The 26,876-nt window shown below is 42.7% G+C and overlaps 1 protein-coding gene across 6 annotated transcripts in view; it reads left to right on the forward strand.

The window, feature by feature from the left end:
- The window catches only part of LOC126106449 (speckle targeted PIP5K1A-regulated poly(A) polymerase-like), a 112,133-nt gene that overhangs the window by 73,029 nt on the left and 12,228 nt on the right, over positions 1-26,876 (forward strand). For 5 of the 6 annotated variants that reach the window (XM_049912736.1, XM_049912732.1, XM_049912731.1 and 2 more), the window contains exon 8: positions 5,640-5,968. In XM_049912736.1, the coding sequence (XP_049768693.1) occupies positions 5,640-5,962 (323 nt within the window). In that variant the 3' untranslated portion in view covers positions 5,963-5,968. Of the gene's footprint in view, positions 1-5,639; positions 5,969-7,634; positions 7,784-26,876 lie in introns of those variants that run through there. The other variant, XM_049912733.1, reaches the window with a different exon arrangement.

A 26,876-nucleotide genomic window follows, 5' to 3' on the forward strand; every position in this document is an offset into this window, starting at 1 on the left:
TTAAAATACATATCAGTAACTAGGGTTGCTTTTATTCAAAGAGTGTCACGGTCCAGCTGGGGGATCTATTGATCTGATGGAATTAAATTTTCCTAGAGGCATGTTGAGTCTCAGCTTTATTTTTCAGTAAGGATAGAAGCTGAAGTAATGAATTAAAGTTTCTACCAAGCCAGGGACTTGAATCTTTCTTTCCTGCTTACTAGGCAGATGTGCTGTCCACTACATCACCCTGGTATTGTGAATAGCACAGCAGCAAGGATTACCCTAGTCCAGTGCCCTCTCTAACACAAACTTCAATTCACACTTCAGCCCATCTTGATTTTCCCATTCTTAAATTATGTACAATTGTGGGGTGCAATTCCATTATTGGAGAGCCTCGACAATACTGACGATTTAAGAGGGGAGGGGATCGAGTAGTGCTGAGGTGTAGGGGGAGGGTGGGGGGAGGGGGTAGTCTGTACAGCTGTGTTAGCTGCAGTGCCAGGTGTAGTAGTGGAGGGCATATCTGCCTAGTAAGCAGGAGACCCATGTTAGTCCCAACCTTGGCACAAAATTACTTCAGCTTCTATCCTTATCAATGATACAGCTGGGGGAGGTGTGATATATTACACTGTATAGTTGAAGTGGTGAGTTGTTGTTAAGCATGTAAGCAAGACAGGATGTTGCCGGGCTTTGCATGCATCCATCTTCACAACTAACAAAATACACATATGTGTGGCTATGTTGTGCTTGTGCTATGTTGTGCTTGTGGACTAGGGTGCGGTGCGTGTTGTTGGGTGGACTGGGTAGATGGAGGGAGAGGCGGGAGGCAAGCAGGAGGATTGGGGTGGGTATGTAGTGGCTTAGAGGGAGGCCGGTGGTTTACTGGCTTTGAATGTGGGAGGAAGGGCTGGCAGACGCACGGGTTAGGCACGTGTTGCACGTGTGTTGGAGCTAATGAGGAGCAGTACACAATGAAGGTGTCGCTGAGAGGTGAATTGGGGAGAGGGGATATAACATTACAGGTCGGGATTGACCTACGAGGTCCTGAACATCTTATTTGTATCTGTCAGTTGGTATGGAAAAATTGAGATTTGGGGGATTTCTTTATATAGCTTTGCACGATTAAGTCCCGACGCTATACAAAGCTGTCATTTGGTAACGTGTGATTTGCGACCTGTTATGTGTTACTTTCCGATAATCATATTTTTTCTGATTATCGTTAAAATATAATGACGATAAATGTTTGAGATCATTTGGAATAATATTTTAATAACTATGTAGATGACGTAACGTCATTCGTTTACTCTTAGAAAGAAAAAAAGTGTGTTAATTGTGCGTTTATGGATGGTCAGTGTCGGGATCAGTGATTACGATTCCAGAAATAATTGATTGGACAAAGTTCAAGTGCACACAGTCGTGTAGGGCGAATTATGACCTTGAAATTGGTTGTAGATGTATGCAGGTCAGTTTTGTGACAGGCTAGTAAGCATTGCGAGTGTGTCGTGGTATTGAGACTGCTTTCGCGCCACAGACAGTTTGCTTTAAACTCGCAAAAATACAATTTACGCGAATTCTTAATTATCGCAGAAGGGTAGAATATTTGATGAGCCATTGTGGAGGACGTAAGTTTGGATAGAAAGATCATTTTCAAAATCCAATATAAATCCTGTTGTTCGAAGTAGCCTAGCAACTCAATAGCTCATATGGGGTTATCAGTAGAAACAGTGTACTATTTTTAATGCAAACATTTACACTTTACATCGAGGTGTGGATGATTTGTGGGCACGAAATAAACATTTGAAAGCATTTGATTAAATAAAAAGGAAAAATATAGAGAAGTTTATCCGTATATTTTCTTATTTCATGAACAGTGGTATTTTCTTATAGTGGTGTAGAGCCTTACGTATTATGTATATTGTGACAGACTGACCAGAAGTGCTCTCATTAAAAGTACAGTTTTGGGCCTGATACACAGTAGCTGGTAGTTAGTCTCAAAGGTTAAGTGGAGAATAATATCACACTCAAATAACGCAGCATCGAAACCCACTATCTTTATACTATATTAAGTTAGCTATTCCAGAATCAGGTGATACCGTGGCCGTGTAGTTGTGTGTTGTCGACAACAAATAGGTAAACACTAACATAAACATTTCTCATGCTCTGATATCAACGAGGGAAAGAAGAGACAACAATGACAACATATACGCATACGTATACAAACAGTATACGTGGCGTCTTACAATACAATAATACAAAGGACGTCTTGGTATAGGGAGAGGGGGGGGGGGGATGTTAGGACAGAGTGGAGGATATCCGTAGGGTGGAGGGTGTGTGGGGACAGTCAGTTAATGGTGATCAAGGCAGGATGGTTCCACGTGTGAAGGATGTGTTCCAAGGATATCTCCTGTCTGCATAGTTCAGAAAAGGTGGTGGTGGTGGTGGTGGTGGTGGTGGTGGTGGAGAGAAGAATCCAGATGGCCCAGGTCGTGAAGCAGCCACTGAAATCTTAGCATGCTGTGCTCAACTGCTTGTTGCAGCTGTTTCTTCTTGGCAACAATTTGGTGGTGGCCATTTGTCCTGGTGGACAGCTGGTACATGGGCAATGAATGGTCATGGAACATTGTGTGGATAGATGAAGCCCATTTCCACCTTCAAGATCGTGTCAAGACACACAATTGCGGAATATGGGCAACAGAAAATCTGATGTGACTCTTCAAGCTTTCCCGGCAGATGTGTTGTAAATAGTCTTCACGGGTTTGCTGCCGAATCACATTGTGGAATTTGCACAACGTGATCCGGCGGTAAACACGTGAAGACTATTTACAACAGAAAATCTGCTCACACATAAACCAGTACCACTTCATTCTCCAAAGGAAACTTGTGTGGTGTGGTTTGACAGCATTGTTCATCATAGGGCTGTATTTTTTCGAGGAGCGAGCCCTGTGGGTCATGTTATCTGTATTGTCAGTGGTAAATGCGATGAGTTTTCTGCACAGCAATGCCATTCCAACACTTCAACAGTTTGGATATGTGTGTGAAGAAGCATTTTTATGGAAGATACTGTTCCTCTGCACATTGCACAGCCAGTGAAGTGACTGCTGCAGATGCATTTTGGAAATGCTAGAATGATCAGCTGTCATTTCCCTACAGTCTGCCTACCCATATAATCTAATCTTAATCTGGGTGACTTCTGGCTGTCGGGTTATCAGAAAGATTCTATGTTCAGTGCTCTGATTACAAACATAGCTGAACTGAAGGCACACACTGCGCAACACATTCCGAACGGATCCCCTGAGACACTGTGATCTGCCACGGAATGTGCTGTCTTGATTTCAGCTTGGGGCAAAAAACCGTGGTCAGCATATTGAACATGTCTTGCGCCTGTCTCACAACAAGAAACAGATGTCATATTGGGCTTATGTGGTTTTTGGCCTGAGGACTATTAGAAATGGATGGCATTTTACTTTTTATGTGGTTTTTGGCCTAAAGACAATTAAAAGCCAATATTTCCCATCTAATATGATACAATCTTTGCATGGTGGATGGGTTAAACTAACTGTGCCACAACTATTGACTGCCTAACTTGTACAGTCATGCACATTGAAAAGCATGGACACTGTAATGTGCAACTCAATCATAGCCACCATATTGCAATTCATCTGTCATTTTTAGCCAAACCTATTTATGTTGCAATGCTTACAGCACCATCTCGTGGGAAAATTTTCGTTATATCCCCCCCCCTCCCCCCCCAATTACGTCCCCCCCCCCTTCTTTGTAATATGATATTCAAATTTGACATCATTCTCAGCAGTTCTTTCTTACAGCATTTTGAAACTGGAACTTGAATTATAGTCGGCCTGCAATTTAATCTAGCAATGGCCTTGCCACAGTGGTACACCAATTCCCACCATATCACGGAAGTGAAATGCTGTCAGGCTCGGCTATCACTGTCTGGTCTGCTAAGTGCTGTTGGAAAGCAGGCTCCTCTCAGCCCTTATGAGGCAAACTGAAGAGCTACTTGAAACTTCCTGCCAGATTAAAACTGTGTGCCAGACCGAGACTCGAACTCACGACCTTTGCCTTTCGCGGGCAAGTGCTTTGATCGTCTGAGTTATCCGAGCATTCTGGAAACATCGCCAAAGCTGTGGCTAAACCGTGTCTCCTCAATATCCTTTTATCCAGGAGTGCTAGTTCTGCAAGGTTTGCAGGAGAGCTTCTGTGACGTTTGGAAGGTAAGAGACGAGGTACTGACGGAAGTGCAGCTGTGAGGGCGGGGTGTGAGTCGTGCTTGGATAGCTCACATGGTTGAGCACTTGCCTGCGAAAGGCAAAGGTCCCGAGTTTGAGTCTCGGTCCAGCACACAGTTTTAATCTGCCAGGAAGTTTCATATCAGCGCACACCCCGCTGCAGAGTGAAAATCTCATTCCGAGGAGCTACTTGTTTGAGAAGAAGCAACTCCAGCCTCATAATCTGACAACGGCTGGAAGAGCATTGTGCTGACCACGTGCTTTTCCATCTCCACATCCACATCCACATCCACATCCACTGATGCCCATAGGCCAAGGATGACAAGGCGGTTGGTCAGTACCACGGTGCCTTCCGAAGGCCTGTTCAGATGGAGTTCAGTTTAGTAATTCTATCCACCGACACAGCTATTGAGGGGAAATTAACCTGTTAAGTGGATAGTTTGTGAGCACACCTCTTCCTCACATAAATTTTCCTTCATTTTTAATTTAAATTGATATTGGATGGGAATAAATAAAATATATTGCAGAAGTTAACTAAAATTTATTTTCATGATATTAAAAGTTGTTTTCAATGCAAAACATTTTAAAGTAAGGTGCTACACACAAGGATACTTGGAGTTCTGCGCACCAGTATGAAATCTCTTTCCGAAGGCCTTTCTGTGTGCACAACACACACCTTATCGGTCATTTCTTCATTGTGGGTGGCAGAAGATCTGGAAAATGCCTGGCTTTAAGACACGTCACTTTTGGTGTTCGAGGTGAGCGTCCTACTCGTGCCCTCGTGGTGAAAGTACGGGCAACTGTTTGCCGAGACTAGTCGTGAAGCTCATTCTACGTTGTTCACCACCATGCTTCCTGTACAGAAATTGGCTAGGCGCTGTGAGCTACAGTAGAGCTTTGTTGTCGGTATTTCCGAATCAGTCACTGCACTAGCTAGATTTTTCTGAACTGAAGTCACTTTCACTAGCTGCAACATCTCTATCTTGGAAACTTTCAGAACTGTCTGTGAAATTTTGTCACTTTCTAAAAGCAGCTGCTCTGTCTCTGAATCTGATAAGGCTTCTAGGATTACTCACTAACGCAGCGGTAAATGCAGATGGAAAAGGTACACTTTTGTGGCCGCTTCGTGGAACGCGTACTGTTAATGCATGCTGAAGTGGAAAATGTTATAGGTAGCCCAGAATATGCTGTGATGCTTGAAGAGCTGCCATTTTGTGGACGAAGCTCAACTAATACCGCAGTTTAAATGGCTGACCGATAACTCGGTATTCCCACTTGCTATTAGCCACAGAATGTGCCAGACGTATGTATCCATCCAACACACTGTGAATTAACAGAGTGCAGACAGAGATATCTGTCATGCCTACTTAAAAGATGAATGCAACACAGGAAGGTGCTTTTGATTTCCAGGTTGGGAAACCGCATTTTGCAACAACAGTGAACAGTTTCGCATCACAGATCCCCACGACAGGCGATCTGTCCGTGAACTGCTGCTGGGCTTCCTGCAGTGCTTCCAGCGGATCGACTGGCAGAAGATGGCGGCATCTCCGCTGGATGGAGCGTTTTTGCCCCGCCAGTCGGTGCCGCGCATTGTGCCTACGAAATCTGCAGCGATGGTGGTTCTCGACCCGTTCAACCTGAGTCGAAACCTGACCGTGAACGTCAGTGACGTGGCACTGTGTCGACTCTGCGCAACTTGTGCAGTGACAGAGAGGGAGATGACATCTCGCTGATGGCAGGTGAGTTACTCTTTATTACTTTCCTGATATCTGGGAAGGTCATTCTAAAAGTAAAGAACATTTTGAAATGAGCTGCACAATTTTCTGCCCCACCCCCAATACAGTGTTGGAGATCTTCACGATTGTTAGTGCCATTATGACACTAACAGTGAGAGGGAAATGTCATTTACTGTTTATTTGTAAAATTTTAAAATGTGTTATTCTATGACAATCTCGCAGAATGTACAATTTGTAGTGTGGTATGGTTTGTGTACAATTTGTAGTGTGCTATGGTTTCTGGATGCAGAAATAGTCTGCCCAGTTGAAAATTACAGGCGGATAATCAGAGTAGATGAGAATGTGATGAACGAAGCTTCAGTTTTAAAATAGTGCACCATTTGTAATGGCAGATGAATGAATACATGTGCGTGCCAGGTTTGTTCCTCAACTTATGGCTAACGAACTTGAAAATGAACGACAAATGGGAGCTGCACTGACTTTTCTCTCTCTCTCTCTCTCTCTCTCTCTCTCTCTCTCTCTCTCTCTCTCTCAGTACAATATGGACAGTGAAGAATTTTTGAACCACTTTGTTACTGATGCTGAGATCAGCTTTTCACGTAAATGTCCAGAAACAAAGTACCAGCCAATGGGCTGGCATCACTTAAGATCCTCGACAAAACCAAAACAAACTGAACAAATTCTGAGGAATGGAAGGGTTATGGCATCAATGTTTTGGAATATAGAGGGCATCCTGCTCAGTTGATTTTATCCATAGAGGAGAGACCATAAATGCAGTGGCCTACTGTCAAACATGTCGAAGACTGTCGTGCCATTCAAAACAAATGATGTCGATTGTTGTCCAGCGGCATTGTTATTCCTAAATGATTATGTTTGCCTGGGTTCTGAAGGATTTTCATTGGCAGTTTAGATGGGAAATTTTTGAAAATCTGCCTTATAGCCCAGACTTGGCTGCCAGGTGATGACAATCTTTTCCCAAATCGAAGGATTTTTCTAGGGAGTAAAGTACTATGGAAATGACAATGAAATAAGGGGCCATTAGTGACTGGTTCAACAACTTAGTGGCAGTGAGAGTATGCAGAAGGCACTGGAAAGCTTATGGATTTCTATGACCAATGTTTAAATTTGAACACAGACTATGTAGAAAAATAGCTAAGGTATCAAAATATGTTGTGAAAAGGTGTTTTCTTTCATTAACTTTAATGAAAATGTGTGGTGGCACAAACCTTCTTTACCTCTACAATGACCCTCACTTTTCCGCAGGTTAAGTGGAACTATTTGAGGCAAGGCTACTTGATAATAAAATGAGTTGTTTCATCTATAATTCACTGAGTACTTATTTTTATAAATAAAATTCTGACTAAGAAATTTATTGTACTATGAAGTGAATCTAGTGAGTTTGCTTAAATGGCATTGTGAAATGAAGAAACCGTTCTGACACAATACATACACCTTTTTAGGGGTAAATGTTTCTGAAAATCAGAGTAGTTGAATAACTATAGATAAAGTTGCAATAATAAATGGAGAAACAGAACTTAATACCTAGCTCAGAACAACTAATAATCATACATCTGGACTATACCATCTAGATGTAAGAAGCTTATTCAGTAACAAAAATGAGCTTCTCTTATCAACACTGGACAAAGAAAAATCTAAATTCATTTTTCAGATGTGCAATCCGTAGCAGAACATCTGGAAGTCACAGAAGTTGAAGAGGTGCACCTAGAGGGATACAGGCAAGATGTCACATTATATAATTGTAATACGAGAAAGGGGAGTGGCTACATACATAAAAAATGCAATAAAGTACCAGGCCATAGACCTCGGTGAATACTGAATTGACCAACTGTTTGAGTGCTGTATTTCAGAAATGGTCATGGGCAGACACAAGATAGCAATATACATAGAATCCATTAGGAAATGATTAATACTTCATGAAGCGATTAGTGAGTACTAGTAAGATTTAGTAGAAATAATTGTAAAGTGATTGTGTGTGAAAATTTGAATGTGGATGTCACCTCTTGATAGTTGTGATTGAGAGCACATACAGTGTAACAGTGTTATGTTCCATCCTGCCTTTTCCATTGTTTGATTAGAGCACATACAGTGAAGGAAAAAATTGCAATACCAAAAACTAATTATGTAGACTAATGAAATTTCAAGAATACATTTGTCAAGGTAACAAACATATTTAAGTGACTAACATTGCAAGATCACAGACTAATGTAAGTGCAGGATAAGCCATCACAAATGTGAAATGGTGGTACATTAATAACTTGTTTAATTGCCAGAATGTTGAATGCAAGCATGAAAAAGGTGCATTCATTGTGTTGTACATGTGCTGGATGTCAGTTTGTGGGATGGAGTTTCATGCCTGTTGCACGTGGTTGGTCGATACAGGTATGGTTGATGCTGTTTGTGGACGGCGTTGAGGTTGTCGTCCAATGATGTCCCGCATGTGCTCGATTGGAGACAGATCTGGTCATCAAGCAGGCCAAGGTAACATGCTGACACTCTGTATAGCACGTTGGGTTACAAAAGCGGTGTCTGGACGAGCACGGGCACCGAGGCAGAACAAGCTTTCATCACAAAATGCAACAGACCTTCACCCTGCCTTCCAATCAGCTCTCACTTGATGCCACTGAAGTAGCAGGTGGCAGCGGTTTGGGGGCCAGTGGAATGCACTCTCAGACTGTCCTGGAAGTAACAGATTTGTAACAAAAATGATATTTTCACTCTACAGCGGAGTGTGCGCTGATACGAAACTTCCTGGCAGATTAAAACTGTGTGCCGGACCGAGACTCGAACTCGGGACCTTTGCCTTTCGCGGGCAAGTGCTCTACCAACTGAGCTACCCAAGCACGACTCGCGCCCCGTCCTTGCCCCGCGAAAGGCAAAGGTCCCGAGTTCTAATCTCGGTCCGGCACACAGTTTTAATCTGCCAGGAAGTTTCAGATTTGTAACAGTTCGTTGTGTCATAGTGGTGCCAACAACTGCTCTAGCTGTGATGCACCAGAACCGTATGCCAAACACAGTGGTCTTCTATCTCGGTACATGTCCGTCCAGAGCCCAGTCTTCCTGTAACTGTACTTCTTTTGACCACCACTGCAATCGTGCACATTGGCTACATTTCTTCCAAGTCTCTCTGCAATAATGCAGAAGGAAGATTCAGCTCTCGTAGCCAAATTATATGACCTTTCTTGTCATAAAGGCTCTCTTGGCTAACATCAACTCACCACATCCAAACCTCTCTCTCACAACCATCACAGTGTGTATTTAAAGGAAACCTGATTTGCATCCTCACGGTGGCACTACTAGCTATTCCTATAAGATTGGCATGAAATTTGAATAGACATCATCTTTCAGGTGTAGAAACACGTCTACCAACTTTAGGGTGTCACGTAATTCCTCCTTGGTCTTGCAATTTTTTTCTTCAGTCATTGTAGTTACTTATGTACAGCTTTGGTTTAACCCCTCAGTAACATTATTGTCAAATTGCAGCAATAATACACTGCTACCAACCAGGTCTAATGAAGGAAAAGCATAATTTCACATAATGGTAAATGCTGACTCAGTTACACTATTCAGAGAGAATTTGCAGGATAAAAAGTGTGAAGTAGTTTACCAGGGACACACAGTAAGTGAGAACTTTAATTTATAGTGGTTAGGGGCATTTAAATTGGAAAATAAGAAAAATGGTTGTTAATGTGTGGAAACCAAATACTTTGTGTGAAGTATTAGGTAGCAACATCAGTTGAATAGTGTGGAAGGAGTAGGAATCTCCTAGCTCCATTCATATATAGTGTGTGATAAGATTGATTGCTTTTAACAGCTCTGTGCACACTTTAATCAGTCAAATCATATCCCCTTTATCTCTCTAGGAGCAGAATGTAGGTAGTTGTGTAATATTATATTCATTGATTCCTTCTGGGGAGAGTTTGTGCCTATCTAAAAGAGATTACCAGTTCAGTTTCCTCTACATCCCTGCGACACTCTCTCAAGGGTCAAACATACCTGTGACCTTTTGTGCTGCCCTTCTCTGTATACGTTAAACATCCCCTGTTAGTCCTATCTGGTATGGGTCCCACAAACTCGAGTACTATTCTAGAACTGGTCACACAAGTGATTTGTAAGCAGTTTCTGTTGTAGACTGATTTCATTTCCCTATTATTCTACATGGACCAAAGTGACATCTGCTTTACTTGTTAGTGAACCTGTTTGTTTCATTTCAAACTCTACAAATTGTTACCCATATTCATACGAGTTGACTACTTCCAATTGTGAATTGTTGATATTGTAGTCATAGGTACAGCAATTTTTAAGTTTTGTGAAGGATACAATTTTACATTTATGAACATTTAAAGCAAGTTGCCAGTCTTTGCTCTACTTTGAAGTCTTATCAATTTCTGACTGAACTGTTGATTAATTGGGTTTCTGCCTGTTACTTGTGTCTTCCCTGCATGATATTTCAATTGCATGACTCGCAGCCTTCTTCAGATGCTGTCTGATAGTGATTCCAGTGTGGAGCCAGTCTGGAATTTATGCCTATGTTGTACTAGGTGCTCCCTCTGCAGTCCATGCCATGTTTGGCACTCTATCCTTGGTGTGCAGCACAGACCGCAGAGGGAGTGCCTAGCACAACAGAGGCATAAATACCGGACTCGTTCCACGCTGGAATTAGTATCGGACAGCGCCTGTAGAAGAGTGTGTGTCACGTAGTTGAAATATCATGCAGGAAAGACTCGAATAATTGGCAGAAATCCGATGAATCAACATGACAATGCCTTGCTGTGAAACCCTGAAGAATTACATCTGACTGGATGTTTGTGCAACTTCGTTCAACAAACTGTGTTTGCCTTTATAAGTCCTGTCTGGTATACTGAATTCATTATTTAAGTAGTGACAAATGTGGTATGTGACTAAAACTGTTTTAACCCTAATCCATGGAGATGGTCTACGACTGAAACTGATCGATATTAGGGTTTTAAATAAAAAAGCAGCTGATGGTGAAACACGCATTTTATACATTTCTTGGTGGCTGTTAATAGTCATATTCCAAAAATGTTTAAAATTTCCGTACAGACTACATATCCATATGGAGGATGCAGAATGGAGTTTTATATTCTGGTGCTAATATCTGTAACTGGTTTCTTTTGGACAGCAGGCAGGAAACTGAAAACCCCAAATTATTTAAACACAAAGTAAATGAATACTTCATCAGCTACTACTTCCATTTATCAGGATACATGGACTCAAGAGTCCAAATTATGAGTTGTTTTAATAACTGCATTAAGTTGATCCATACTCCGCCACTATATTGATAGCGGCCGGTGGTTTCGTATAAGGTTAAAATGCTTTGTTTGAAGTATTAGTTAAAAACAGCAGCTGAATAATATATAAAGGGGTGCAGTTACTTTTTCAAAGTAGCGAGTTTTCTCCTAACACTGATATGTCAAGTAATTTTGATGTAAGAAGGTGTATTGAAAAGTAATGCCTCCATATTTTTTTATGTGGCAACCCTCAAAGCTTTTGAAATAAAACAAACATTATTAACATAATTTATAGCATCTGCACATTTCTCAACGTAGTATCCTAGCACGAACACGGCTCCCAACGAGAGAGCGGTTTGCTGATGATGTCATCACTGCAGAATGTTTAACTTCATTGATGGAGCCATAACCTCACCTGTGCTTGCACCATTTCATCACTGTCAAAGTGAAGATCTGAAAGGTCTTAAAATTTTGGAAACTGGAGAAAACCAGATGGAGTAAAGTCGAGACTCTGTGGAGATCGGTCGGTGACAGCGAACCCGAGGCGGCGCATTGTTGCAGATGTTGCAGTGCTCGTGTGTGGTCTGACATTGTCGTGCTGAAGGAGAGGGTGCATCGTATGTGGCTGAGCTCTTTCGGTTTGATTTCAGCATGTTGCTTGTCACGCACCGACATACGTGGTCCAGTCACATTAACGTTACCACCACCTATATTAGATGTCAGTGTGCAATAAACGCTCAGACGACAGGTAGCAGCACTAGCAGTGGAGGGTATGTAAAGTATGTTGGGAGACAGGGAAGATGTGCAGTTGTCTTAATGTGGAAACAGAGCAATGCATCTGACTTTGAAAGGGCGTGATCACATTTGAAAGGGTGCCTTTTGGGCCAAAGTTGGAAGCATTTCAGAAATGGTGAAGTTTGTAAATTCTTGCATGCTTAAAGTATACTGTGCACGGCAAAACGGTGCTCTCCAAAACAGGTGCTGAGGCAACTGTGTTGCACAACGGGATGTAAGTGACAGGTGTGAATGATAGATGTTTGGGGAGGTGTGCGGGTGAATAGATATGCAACTGTCGAGCAACGAACTGCTCAGATAAATCGGGGGCTACCAGTGGTCTCTCCTCACCAACTATTCAGCAGACATTCATCTACATCTACATGATTACTCTGCAATTCACCATTTAAGTGCTTGGCAGAGGGTTCATCGAACCACAATCGTACTATCTCCCTACCATTCCACTCCCAACAGTGCGCGGGAAAAACGAACGCCTAAGCCTTTCTGTTAGAGCTCTGATTTCTCTTACTTTATTTTGATGATCATTCCTACCTATGTAGGTTGGGCTCAACAAAATATTTTCGCATTCGGAAGAGAAAGTTGGTGACTGAAATTTCGTAAATAGATCTTGCCGCGACAAAGTCATTGCTTTAATGACTTCCATCCCAACTCGCGTATCATATCTGCCACACTCTCTCCTCTATTACGTGATAATACAAAACGAGCTGCCCTTTTTTGCACCCTTTCGATGTCCTCCGTCAATCCCACACCGCACAGCAATATTGTAACAGAGGACGAACGAGTGTAGTGTAATCAGTCTCTTTAGTGACTTGTTGCATCCTCTAAGTGTCCTGCCAATGAAACACAACCTTTGGCTCGCCTTCCCCACAATATTATCTGTGTGGTCTTTCCACCCGAAGTTGTTCGTAATTTTTACACCCAGGTACTTAGTTGAATTAACAGCCTTGAGAATTTTACTATTTATTGAGTAATCAAATTCCAACGGATGTCTTTTGGAACTCATGTGGATCACCTCACACTTTTCGTTATTTAGTGTCAACTGCCACCTGCCACACCATACAGCAATCTTTTCTAAATTGCTTTGCAACTGATACTGGTCTTCGGATGATCTTACTAGACGGTAAATTACAGCATCATCTGCGAACAACTGAAGAGAACTGCTCAGATTGTCACCCAGGTCATTTATATAGATCAGGAACAGCAGAGGTCCCAGGATGCTTCCCTGGGGAACACCTGATATCACTTCAGGTTTACTCGATGATTTGCCGTCTATTACTACGAACTGCGAACTTCCTGACAGGAAATCACGAATCCGGTCGCACTACTGAGACGATACCCCATAGGCCCGCAGCTTGATTAGAAGTTGATTGTGAGGAACGGTGTCAAAAGCTTTCCGGAAATCTAGAAATATGGAATCAACTTGAGATCCCCTGTCGATAGCGGCCATTATTTCGTGCGAATAAAGAGCTAGCTGCGTTGCACAAGAACGATGTTTTCTGAAACCGTGCTGATTACGTATCAATAGATGGTTCCCTTCGAGGTGATTCATAATGTTTGAATACAGTATATGCTCCAAAACCCTACTGCAAACCGACGTCAATGATATAGGTCTGTAGTTCGATGGAATACTCCTACTACCCTTCTTAAACACTGGTGCGACCTGCTCAATTTTCCAATCTGCAGGTACAGATCTATCGGTGAGCAAGCGGTTGTATATGATTGCTAAGTAGGGAGCTATTGTATCAGCGTAATCTGCTGCATGGAGTCCCCACAACAGGCATCTGGTTTGTACACCCATGCTGACTGCTGTTCATTGGTGACAAAGGCTGGAAATCGTGAAACGTGTGAAAGTAAACTCGGCAGGAAAAATTATGGTCTAGAGAATGTTCTTGTGGCATTCCCTAGGTGATCCTTTTATTCTGGAAGCCTCAGTGGATCAACGCAGGTATGCATCTATCCTTGCCCACCGTGTCCAACCCTACATGCAGTTTGTTCTTCATTGGCACGGTGGCATCTACCAGAAGCACAACACAGTGAGTTGCACAGCTTGCAGTGTATGCGCACGATTGGAAGAACGCCAGGATGAGGTTACTGTTCTCCACTGACCACCAAACTTCCCAGATTGAAACTCGATGAAGAATCTGTTTGACCACACTGATCGAGCTATTTGCACCGTGGATCCTCGACTGAGAAGCCTAGTGCAGCTGGCCACAGACATGGAGTTGGCATGGCTCCACATTCCTGTTAGTACCTTCCAGAACCTCACTGACTCTCTTCCTGCATGTCAACACTGCAAACGGTGGTTATTCAGGCGCTTGACAGGGGGTCATATTAATGTGACTGGACTGTGTAAGTACGTTGTACACCACCATGTTACACACTACAGTTCAGAGCCATATCTAGTGGCATATGTAGACATGAAGAATAAAGATGTAGAATGTTAATTATATTTGTTTATTTAAAAATCTTTGGAGGCATTAGTTTTTTTGCATGACCACGTAATTACTATAAATATCCATTTCAGTAAATTAGTGCTAGCCATAATTTATTAGTATAATTTACAGAAATTGCCAGCAGTGATTGCATCATCTGATTAATGTCCGACCTGACTCATTCCACATAACTCTTGAAGATAGGAAGTATCCCAAGAAAGTCTATCAAGAAAATTTCAAGAACTGGCTTTGAAGGATGTCTCTAGGAACATACTAGAACCCCTTACATACCGCTCCCACAGGAATTGTGATGACAAGATTAGGTTAATTAAACCAAGCACAGACATTTAATAATTATTCCCGTGCTCCGTATGTGACTAGGCCGGCAAAGTGTCTCAATAACTGGTACAGTGGAACAAAAACCCTCTACCGTGCATGTCTGTGGTTCAGAGTATAGATGTAGGTATAGATCCCTGAAGGCTCCCTCCCTCATGATGGTATTTATGGAACAAAGTGTGTTAATTAATGAAAATAAATTGAAGTTGGTTGTTGGACAATCGTAAAGAAATGGAGAAAGATGGATAAATTTACACTTGGTGTAATGGATGGGACCTCTTTACATGTGGCTAAATGAATGATTATGTCCGTAACAAAGAGAGATAACCTGATACAAACGGTGTTCAAAAAGTTTTGCACAGTCGTCTCTAATTCTTTTATTTTTTGCAGGAGGATGATGAAATTTTTTGTGAACATACTTGGAACATGTAGCTATACATTGAGCCTACTCAATGTAGCCTCCATCATCTGTGATGCATCTGGCCCAACGTTATTTCCATTATGTAAATGCACTTTTGTAAAATTCTGGGGATTGACTTTTACACCATCACTTGACACAGGAAATAAGGTCTTTCTCACTATCAAATGTTTTACCATGCAGGTGGACCTTCGGACGACCAAAGAGGTAAAAATCAGATGGAGCCAAGTCTGGACTGTAGGGAGGATGAGTTACAATTTTCCAACCCATTTTTCTGATTTTCTCCTCTGTCGTAAGGGCTGTATGGGGTTTGGCATTGTCATGGCGTAGTCTGATGAGCTCACCCTGAAGCTGTGGTCTGTGGGTCTTTATGGCACGTCGCAGCTTGTCCAGTGGAGCAGAGTAACAGGGAGCAACTTCCTATGAATCGATGTGGCAGAGTCATCGACGGTCTTGAAGAGGAACTCCATCACAGACAGTTGTCGCAACCTGACATCTACTTCATGGTCCATTATGGCTCACCTGTAAATAAAATAAAATGCTTTTATATACCAACTTATAGGTGAATGTTCCAAGTATGTTCACAAAAAATTTCATTCGCCCCCTGCAAAAAATAAAAAAAAGTAGACAACTGTGCAAAATGTTTTGAAGCCCTTTGTAGTATCTAACTAAAAGATTGTTGGGAAACATCTAGGGCTCATTACATTATGTAAATATTTTGTGTAATACTAAGAACTGGTGTGAATAGGGCGGACATTGGATTTCTCTCTGTCTTGACAGGAAAAGACGTCTATTGTGCAATACCACCCTTCACAGTACATAAAAGGGTATTAAGGTTATAAGCGCAGATATTTCTGTTGATAAGTTGGATAATGGTCAGCAACAGGTTTTAATTTTGAGCATTAAGAAGATTTTGAATACGTAGAAGCTACTCTTGATAAAGTAAATTCCATGACCACTGAAATAAAAGCCCACATTTTCAGTGCTAATAGGTGTTATCATACATTTAAAAAGCTATGGACACCTAATGGTAAATAGACAGCTCAAAATGACTATATACACCATGGGGAAAAAATTGCAACAACAAAAAATAAAGGTAGAGTAATCAAATTTCAGGAATTCATTTGTCTAGGTAACAAGCATATGTAAGTGATTAACATTGCAAGAGTACTAGTTAATGTAAGTTCAAGATAAGCCATTGGAAATGTGAAATGCTGGTACATCTATAAACGGTGTAACCACCACAATGTTGAATTTAAGCATGCAAATGTGCATGCATTGTGTTGTACAGGTGCTGGATATCAGTTTGTGGGATGGAGTTCCATGCCTGTTGCAGTCGGTATGTCAATGCATGGAAGGTTAATGCTGTTCGTGGATGATGCTGAAGTTGTCCGATGATGTCCCATATGTGCTCGATTGGAGACAGAAGTGGTGATTGAGCAGGCCAAGGCAATGTGTCAACACTGTAGAGTATGTTGGGTTGCAACAACATCATGTGGGCAAGCTTTATCATGGTGGAAAACACCCACTGGAATGCTGTTCGTGAATGGCAGCACAATAGATCAAATCACCAGATTGATGAACAAATTAGCAGCCGAGGTGTGTGGGATAATGAGGGTGTTACTGCTGTCATACGAAATCGCATACCTGACCGTAACTCCAGGTATAGGTCCAGTGTGTCTAGCAGACGGACAGGTTGGTTGCAGGCTCTCAACTGGCCGCCTTCCAACCGATACTGTGCCATCACCGACACTGGTGCAGAACCAGCTTTCATCAGAAAACACAACAGACTTCTACCCTGCCTGCCAATGAGCTCGCGATTGACACCACTGAAGTCGCATGGTGGTGGGGTCTATGGGATGCCCACTACAAAGCGTATGGCTCAGAGCTGTCTTTGAAGTAACTCATTTGTAACAGTTTGTTGTATTACTGTTGTGCCAACTGGTGCTCAAACTGCTGCTGTAGGTGCAGTAAGATGTTCCAGAGCCATACACTGAACACGACGGTCTTCACCTTCGGAAGTGCCACATAGCCATCTGGAGACCAACCTTCTTGCTATCATACATTCTCCTTAACCACCATTGCGAGCAGTTATGTATAGTGGCTTCATTCTTGTTAAGTCTTTTTGCAGTATCACAGAAGAACATCCAGCTAGTTGTAGCCTTATTACACGGCCTTGTTCAAATCCTTGAGATGTTGATAATGGCATCTTTGTCACCTTAAAGGGATTCTTGGTTAACATCATTCGCCACGTCCAATCTCATAGGTAACTAACACTTCTGACTGTTACAGTGTGTATATAAAGCAAGTCTGATTGCATCCTCATAGTGGCTCTTGTTTGACTGACACTAAATTTGAATAGACATCATTTTTCAGCCTACCAACTTTTGTTTATGCTTCACAACTCCTTGTTGGTATGTTGATTTTTTTTTCCCACTCATTGTGTAAGGTTATGATTATGATACTGGATATATATGAATATGATGCATGGACGCTAATCCGCACTGATGACTTGAATGAAGAATACGGTGGAAAATTTATTGAGGGATTAGAAATAATGATGGTACTTGGAGAGCTAGGACCAATTCTGAGTTAGATTCTCTTGTACAGAGGTTGATATTTTAAAGCTAATTAAAAGTATAGCCTAGCTGGGGCACACCCTAAGGATGGAGGACATGAGAACTTCAAGGAAAACCTTCCTGTGGAAACCGACAGGAAGAAAATAAAAATGCAAAGCGTGTAAACGGTGACTAGGTGACATGGAAGAAAACATCAGAACCCTAGGAATCAGTGGATAGAGAAGGGAAGTAAACGAGAGGGCAGAATGGTAGGAAATTGTTCAGTTAGTTAATTTGTTACATGTTCCATAAATCATTTGAATGACTCTTTTATCGAAATGATATGGAAAGAGTCAATTTACAGGATGGGTATATGATTAGTAGTAACATTAATAAACACTATTACTTCTTCTTATTCCTCGTTGTCATCATCCTGTATCTCTTTTTTTTCTCTCTCTCTCTCTAAATAGAAATTTGTAAATGAAATAGGAAGAGTTGTTCACAAGAAATGATTTTAAATTAGGTTTAAAACTCGCTTCACTATCTGTCAGACGTTTTATGTTATTGGGCAAATGATCAAAAATTTTTATTGCTGTATATTCAGCTCCCCTCTGAACCTCCAGCAGCTTTAACAATGAGTAATAAACGTTAATTTCTCCCTTCTAGTGTTGTAGGTATGTTCTTCACTGTTCTTCTCAAACTGTGATGGATTATTTATAATGAGTTACATTAGCAATTGTATCATGATAGCTCAGTTAAAATGCCCAGCTCCTTGAAGAGGTACTTACATGGTGTCTATGGATGAACACCACATATTATCTCATTGCTAGCTTTTGTGCAATTGCTACTTTCTTTCTAAGTGATGTTTTACCCCACAAAATTACTCTGGATGGTATTGGTAAGTAGAAATGCGAAAAGTACCAATTTTGCTTGTTGAATGTTAAGTGGAACTTGATTCACATGTATAAGGAATAGGAATGGACCCTACATAAGACAAAAGGATATGGGTTTTAAGGGAGAGGGTAAGGAGTCATTCCAATCCCGGGAGTGGAAAGACTTACCTTAGAGGGGAAAAAAAGGATAGGTATACACGCGCATGCACATATATATATATATATATATATATATATATATATATATATATATATATATATATCCATGCGCACATATACAGACACAAGCAGACATTTGTAAAGGCAGAGTGTTTGGGCAGAGATGTCAGTCGAGGCGGAAGTAAAGAGGCAAAGATGTTATTGAATGACAGGTGAGGTATGAGCGGTGGCAACTTGAAATTAGCAGAGGTTGAGGCCTGGTGGGTAACGGGAAGAGGGATTATATTGAAGGGCAAGTTCCCATCTCCGGAGTTCTGACAGGTTGGGGTTAGTGGGAAGTATCTAGATAACCCGGATGGTGTAACACTGTACCAAGATGAGCTGGCCGTGCACCAAGGCATGTTTAGCCACAGGGTGATCCTCATTGCCAACAAACACTGTCTGCCTGTGTCCATTCATGCGAATGGACAGTTTGTTGCTGGTCATTCCCACAGAGAAAGCTTCACAGTGTAGGCAGGTCAGTTGGTAAATCACGTGGGTACTTTCACACGTGGCTCTGCCCTTGATCATGTACACCTTCCGGGTTACAGGACTGGAGTAGGTGGTGGTGGGAGGGTGCATGGGACAGGTTTTACACCGGTGGCGGTTACAAGGGTAGGAGCCAGAGGGTAGGGAAGGTGGTTTGGGGATTTCATAGGGATGAACCAAGAGGTTATGATGGTTAGGTGGATGGCGGAAAGACACTCTTGGTGGAGTGGGGAGGATTTCATGAAGGATGGATCTCATTTCGGGGCAGGATTTGAGGAAGTCGTATCCCTGCTGGAGAGCCACATTCAGAGTCTGATCCAGTCCCGGAAAGTATCCTGTCACAAGTGGGGCACTTTTGGGGTTCTTCTGTGGGAGGTTCTGGGTTTGAGGGGATGAGGAAGGAAACCATAACCAAAACACTTTTTTTTCCACTTTCAACACTACCGCTGCTATAAAATCCACCATTCCCAGTTCACAAACAGTTACTTTCACCTATTAAACAACCATTTCGGCTAGTTCTAACAACTTTCGCTTTATTTCCATTTCCGTTTTTCCCACATCACTGATCATTTTTAGCCGCTTCCCACAGGCTTTAACATCATTATTTCTTCATCAGACAATTGTTAGCCTCATTTTCATAATCTGCCACCACAAAACCACTCCTTTTAATACATTTACACACAGTTTTTTTGAAATTTTCCCAAATTTCTCCACCCTTTAACGTGTTTTGGCGGCAACACAACCAACTAACCTTCGTGCACATCGTTGTTTACCAACCCAAGTTCACCATAGAATCAACATCACATCTTAACCATCACTTTTTTGACTTTTTTCACACCAGATCTTCAGTTGCTTTCTAGTTCACCTGTATCTCTCCCCATATATTTTTATTTTAATTTTAATTTCAGCCTCATGTTACACTTTCCACCTTCTAATACCATGTCACCCTCACAACATCCCCACAATGACCCCATTAAGTTTTATTTACATTCCCTCCGCAAACATGCCATCGCCCTAGCCAGATTACGCTCCCATATTTTATTTACTCAGGCTTGTCTGACATTTGGCATTACCCCCAAAGGCCTCACACTTAAAATTCCCAGCTCTAGCTGTAACCCTTCTTTCCATCAGTCCCTATACCAGTTCCAAACTGAACAATCCATAGCCCTCACCCACCTAATCCTTCACCTACACATCAACTCAGCCAATGAACACACCTGTCAACTCCTATTCTTAATAAATGTCCTCAATCTTTCCTCTTCCACATCCACACCAGCTGCTCAGAGCATCCTCGTACAGGCCAACCGCAGATTAGAACAGCATGCCACCCTTCACCTCAAAAAACTATCCGATCTCCTGGTTTCCCACCTCTGGAAAGGCAGCTCACTCACCCTCCACAACCTTTCCAGCAAACCTCAACCTCCTCTCATTGCACACAGACCCAGTCTCTCCCATCTACTCAATCTCCCACTTCCAGCTCCACTCCCCCCCAAAACCTCAAAATTCTAATCAACACAATTAGGAACCACAACACCCTAATTCAGTAGTTAACCTTTCCTCCAAACCTCTCTCCCAATCCGAAACCTCTGTCCTATCCAAAGGCCTCACCTTCAGCCCTACTCCCAGATTCAACCAAACAGCCCTCATCAAAGATTTACTGTCCTACACCCATAGTATCTGTTGGAAATATCACTTTTCCATGAAGAAAAATAATCCTAATCCTACTCCTAATGATCCAACTCCCCAAGACACTATCCAAATTGAACCCTGCCTGGAACAGTTCCGTCCTCCGTCACAGCGGGACCCACCTCTTCCTCAAAATCACCCTCTCCAAACCTTCCAGAAATTTCTCACTTCCAGCCTTGCCTCTCAGTCCTTCTTGAAAAACCTTAATCCTACTCCCAACGTCACCACTGCTGAAGCCCAGGCTATCCGTGATCTGAAGGCTGACCAATCCATCATTCTTCCGGCGGACAAGCGTTCCATGACCGTGGTACTTGATTGTCGGGGGTATGTGGCTGAGGGACTGCGTCAGCTTTCAGACAACACTACATACAAAGTTTGCCAAAGTAATCCCATTCCTGATGTCCAGGCGTAGCTTCAAGGAATCCTCAGAACCTTAGGCCCCCTACAAGACCTTTCACCTGACTCCATCAACCTCCTGGCCCCACCGACACCCCGCACCCCTACCTTCTACCTACTTCCTAAAATTCACAAACCCAATCATCCTGGCCGCCCCATTGTAGCTGGTTACCAAGCCCCCACAGAACATATCTCTGCCTATGTAGATCAACACCTTCAACCCATTACATGCAGTCTCCCATCCTTCATCAAAGATACCAACGACTTTCTCGAACGCCAGGAATCCTTACCCAATCTGTTATCCCCGGAAATCATCCTTGTAACCATTGATGCCTTATACACAAATATTCCGCACGTCCAGGGCCTTGCTGCGATGGAGCACTTCCATCCACGCCAATCACCTGCCACCCTACCTAAAACTTCTTTCCTCATTACCTTAGCCAATTTCATCCTGACTCATAACTTCTTCACTTTTGAATGCCAGACATAGCAACAATTAACGGGAACAGCCATGGGTACCAGGATGGCCCCCTCGTACGCCAACCTATTTATGGGTCGCATAGAGGAAGCCTTCTTGGTTACCCAGGCCTGCCACCCCAAATTTTGGTACAGATTTATTGATGACATCTTCATGATCTGGACTCACGGTGAAGAACAACTCCAGAATTTCCTCTCCAACCTCAACTCCTTTGGTTCCATCAGATTCACCTGGTCCTACTCCAAATCCCATGCCACTTTTGTTGACATTGACCTCCATCTGTACAATGGCCAGCTTCACAAATCTGTCCACATCAAACCCACCAACAAGCAACAGTACCTCCATTACGGCACCTGCCACCCATTCCATATCAAACGGTCCCTTCCCTACAGCCTAGATCTTCATGGCAAACGAATCTGCACCAGTCCTGAATCCCTGAACCATTACACCAACAACCTGACAACAGCTTTCGCATCCCGCAACTACCCTCCCAACCTGGTACAGAAGCAAATAACCAGATCCACTTCCTCATCCCCTCAAACCCAGAACCTCCCACAGAAGAACCCCAAAAGTGCCCCACTTGTGACAGGATACTTTCCGGGACTGGATCAGACTCTGAATGTGGCTCTCCAGCAGGGATAAGACTTCCTCAAATCCTGCCCTGAAATGAGATCCATCCTTCATGAAATCCTCCCCACTCCACCAAGAGTGTCTTTCCGCCATCCACCTAACCTTCGCAACCTCTTGGTTCATCCCTATGAAATCCCCAAACCACCTTCCCTACCCTCTGGCTCCTATCTTTGTAACCACCCCCGGTGTAAAACCTGTCCCATGCACCCTCCCACCTCCACCTACTCCATTCCTGTAACCCGGAAGGTGTACACGATCAAAGGCAGAGCCACGTGTGAAAGCACCCACGTGATTTACCAACTGACCTGCCTACACTGTGAAGCTTTCTATGTGGGAATGACCAGCAACAAACTGTCCATTCGCATGAGTGGACACAGGCAGACAGTGTTTGTTGGTAATGAGGATCACCCTGTGGCTAAACACGCCTTGGTGCATGGCCAGCACATCTTGGCACAGTGTTACACCGTCCAGGTTATATGGATACTTCCCACTAACACCAACCTGTCAGAACTCCAGATATGGGAACTTGCCCTTCAGTATATCCTCTCTTCTCGTTACCCACCAGGCCTCAACCTCCGCTAATTTCAAGTTGCTGCCGCTCATACCTCACCTGTCACTCAACAACATCTTTGCCTCTGTACTTCCGCCTCGACTGACATCTCTGCCCAAACTCTTTGCCTTTACACATGTCTGCTTGTCTCTGTATATGTGCGGATGGATATATGTTTGTGTGTGCTAGTGTATACCTGTCCTTTTTTTCCCTCTAAGGTAAGTCTTTCCGCTCCAGGGATTGGAATGACTCCTTACCCTCTCCCTTAAAACCCACATCCTTTCGTCTCTCCCTCTCCTTCCCTCTTTCCTGATGAAGCAACCGTGGGTTGCGAAAGCTTGAATTTTGTGTGTGTGTGTTTGTGTTCGTGTGTCTATCAATATACCAACACTTTCGCTTGGTAAGTTACATCATCTTTGTTTAGTCACAAAAATTTTCTACCTTTCTGACATCGTGTCTGAATTATTCAGCGCAACTTTTCACTTCTATTTGTCAAGTAGGATTTAAACCAGCTGTGTGAAAAACCATCAGTTTCATAAAAACTTGATCTTTTCTAAGAGTGTATCATGATCTACACAATCAAAGACTGGAGTGGTCACAGAAAATGCCAACTGGTGATAAATTATTATTTAATGCTTGTACTGTTTGATCAGAGAATGTATAAGTAGCATTGTCAGATGACAAACCTTTCTGGAATCCAAAGTATGATTTGCTGAATAAATTGTTTAAACTTCAGTATACGACTGCTCTCGAGTGCATTACTTTTTCGATGATTTTGGAAAAAACATAAACAGTAAGGAAACTGGATGATAATTATTGAAGTCTGTTTTGTCACCTTTCATATGAAGTGGTTTCCTAATTGCATATTTTAACCTACCTGGAAAAGTTCCATGTGCCAGTGATTCATTGCATATATCACTAAGGCCATTACTTATTAAGATGGAACAACTTTTCAGAATTGTTTGAAATTCCATCTGTCCCATAAAAACTTTTGTTTTTTAGAATTTTCATAATTTTATTAATTTCGGTGAAGGGTTGCTTAAAGCTTTGTGGAATGTTCTCTTGCTTCTTCAACTGAACCATTTAGTCCTAGATTTGCTGCTATGTTTAGGAAGTGATTGTCACAAGTGCTTGAAACTTGTGAATTATTAGTCATAACATTGTCATTTAGTGTAATTGTTATGAATCTTGTACACTGGCTGCCCTGCCTCCTGTTTGACAATGCCCCACATGTAGTTTTAATCTTATTATCTGCATTATTTCTTTCTTTCTTTCTTTCTGGACATGCATACTTCTGGACATCTGAATGATTTTCCATAAAATGCTACAGTATTTTTTGTAGCATGCAAGTAATGTCTAGTTTTACTTACTCAGATCTTTACATAAATTTCCCTCCTCCATTTACATGAGATTTTAGTTCCCTTAGTTTTCCATGTTCGTCTTGGTTTTTTAATGGATCTTTTGGATAATAATTTAGGAAAGCAACTGTCAACTATTGACACAAATTTACAAAGGAATAAATTCAATTTGACATTAGCATCTTTTTCTACATATACCTCATCTCATACCATCCCTCTTAGCTTACACTTGAAACACACTATGTTGTTCTCATTAGTAAGCCTCACTGCTTTGTATGAACCCGACTCTGGATTGTAAGGTCTGTACTGTTTATTTCCATTAATTGTGCATCATGATCAGAAAATGTTACCAGTCCGTGTCCCATTATTTTGCTGTACACAAGGTGGAAAATTGACTACTTAAATTAGGCAGAAACACCAAAATAAAAATTTTAGTTCAGTTTTCCTGTCTGTATCTTTTAAGAAATCTACACTGAAATCTCCACAGACTATTAACTGTTTCTTCTTGTAATGCTTCGTTATTTCTCATAAATAGCTGAAAGTTTCCTAGAGGTAATCTGTAGACTCCTAAAATTACCAGAGAAATATTGTGCAGTAACAACTCACAGGCACATGCTTATACTAGAAGGCAAAAGTCTATGCAAAGTTGCAAACCAAGAAGAGGAGGAGGAGGAGGAGATTATGCTTCCTTATGACACCATTTAGTATTGGGTCAGAGTGCAAGTTCATAAAACATAAGATACACATAAGACTTTAGTCATCAATAGTATATTCTCCTTCACTATTTACAACAGTCTGCCAACACTGGGGTAACTTTTTGTTTCCACAACTGTAGGAAATACTGTGATTTTGGGGCAAATAACTCGTTGAGCAATGTTTGGAGCACATCTTCATCTGGAAAGAAAGTTCTTTGAAGGTTGTTAAATGGAGTGCAGAAAAGCAGAAAAATCTGAGGTTGTGAGATCTGGTGACTAAGGTGTGTGTGGAATGACTTTCCAAACCAACTACTGTATAGTGTTTTTTGTCAGTCTGGCAGAATGCGGGCGTTTGTTATTCTGGAGTAGCATCAATTCACACAGTCTTCCTATTTGTTCTTGGACTGCATCTGCAACACTTATCAGTTTCCCCCTGCGGGTTCGGGGGTAAGAATAGGCCCGCGGTATTCCTGCCTGTCGTAAGAGGCGACTAAAAGGAGTCTCAAACGTTTTGGCCTTAATGTGATGGTCCCCATTAGGGTTTGACCTCCATTTTTCCAAATTCCACTGAAGTACGAGCCTTTTGGGGAAGGACACCTTACGTGGTGCACCATCTGTCCTCTGTGCCCTACGATCTTGGCACTCTTGATCGTCTTTGCGTCGTACCTGCACCCTCCATCCCTCATTTTGGGCATAGACACCTGATGTATTGTGTAAGTACCGCCCTTAGTGCGTCACCACCAGCACCTACGATCACTATGGACTACCCATGGCACCCAAAATCCAGCACGGTAGCCAGCCCGTTGTGGTGGGGTCGTCATGTACCCTCTAGGTTGTAGCCCCCTGACAACACAGGGATCGTACTGCCGATGCCTGAGCTGACACCTCCCCACGTAAGCCAAGGAGTCGATGCTCATCTCTCTGGGGCATCGGGACTCCCGGCAACGGCCATCCTGCCAGGTGGCCTTTGCTGTGGCTGGGTGGCGCCCGTGGGGAGAGCCCCTGGTCGGAGTGGGTGGCATCGGGGCGGATGCCCCGCAATGAAGCGGGTGAAATCTCAATCTGGTGGTCGTCCGACCGCCAATGTCTCTAAGCGTGGTAAGGTGGAATTTAACGCTGTGACATATAACCCGAAGTCGTTCCCTTCCCTAGCCACACCATGGGAGGAACGTAGGGCTGCAGACAGACAGGAGCCGTATTCGCCACGATACCTTGTATGCAGCAGAACTGATGGGGATTCGTTTTTGGGGACTAAGCCTCTTTTCTTCGTGCACAATCTCGAAGATAAGTTTGGGGAAGTGGCATCTCTTTCCAAAATGAGGAGCGGGGCCATTTTGATACAAGCAGCTTCATCTGCGCAGTCCCAGGCATTACTCGCCTGTGAGAAGCTCGGTGACATCCCCGTCACTGTCACTCCCCATAAGTCCTTAAATTTGGTCCAGGGGATTATTTTTCATAAAGATCTTCTGCTACAGTCTGATGACGAGCTACGTGAGAACCTGGCACGACGAGGTGTACACTTTGTCCATCGTGTCTTTCGGGGGCCGAAGGATAATAGGGTCGCTACCGGTGCTTTCATCCTGGCCTTTGAGGGCGACTGCTTGCCTGAGAAAGTCAAGGTCATGATATACCGGTGCGATGTCAAGCCCTATGTCCCGCCCCCTATGCGATGCTTCCAGTGCTGGAAATTCGGACACATGTCCTCCAGGTGCACTTCCAGCCCCACGTG

The sequence above is a fragment of the Schistocerca cancellata genome, chromosome 10 (assembly GCF_023864275.1).
Source record: "Schistocerca cancellata isolate TAMUIC-IGC-003103 chromosome 10, iqSchCanc2.1, whole genome shotgun sequence".
NCBI lineage: Eukaryota > Metazoa > Arthropoda > Insecta > Orthoptera > Acrididae > Schistocerca > Schistocerca cancellata.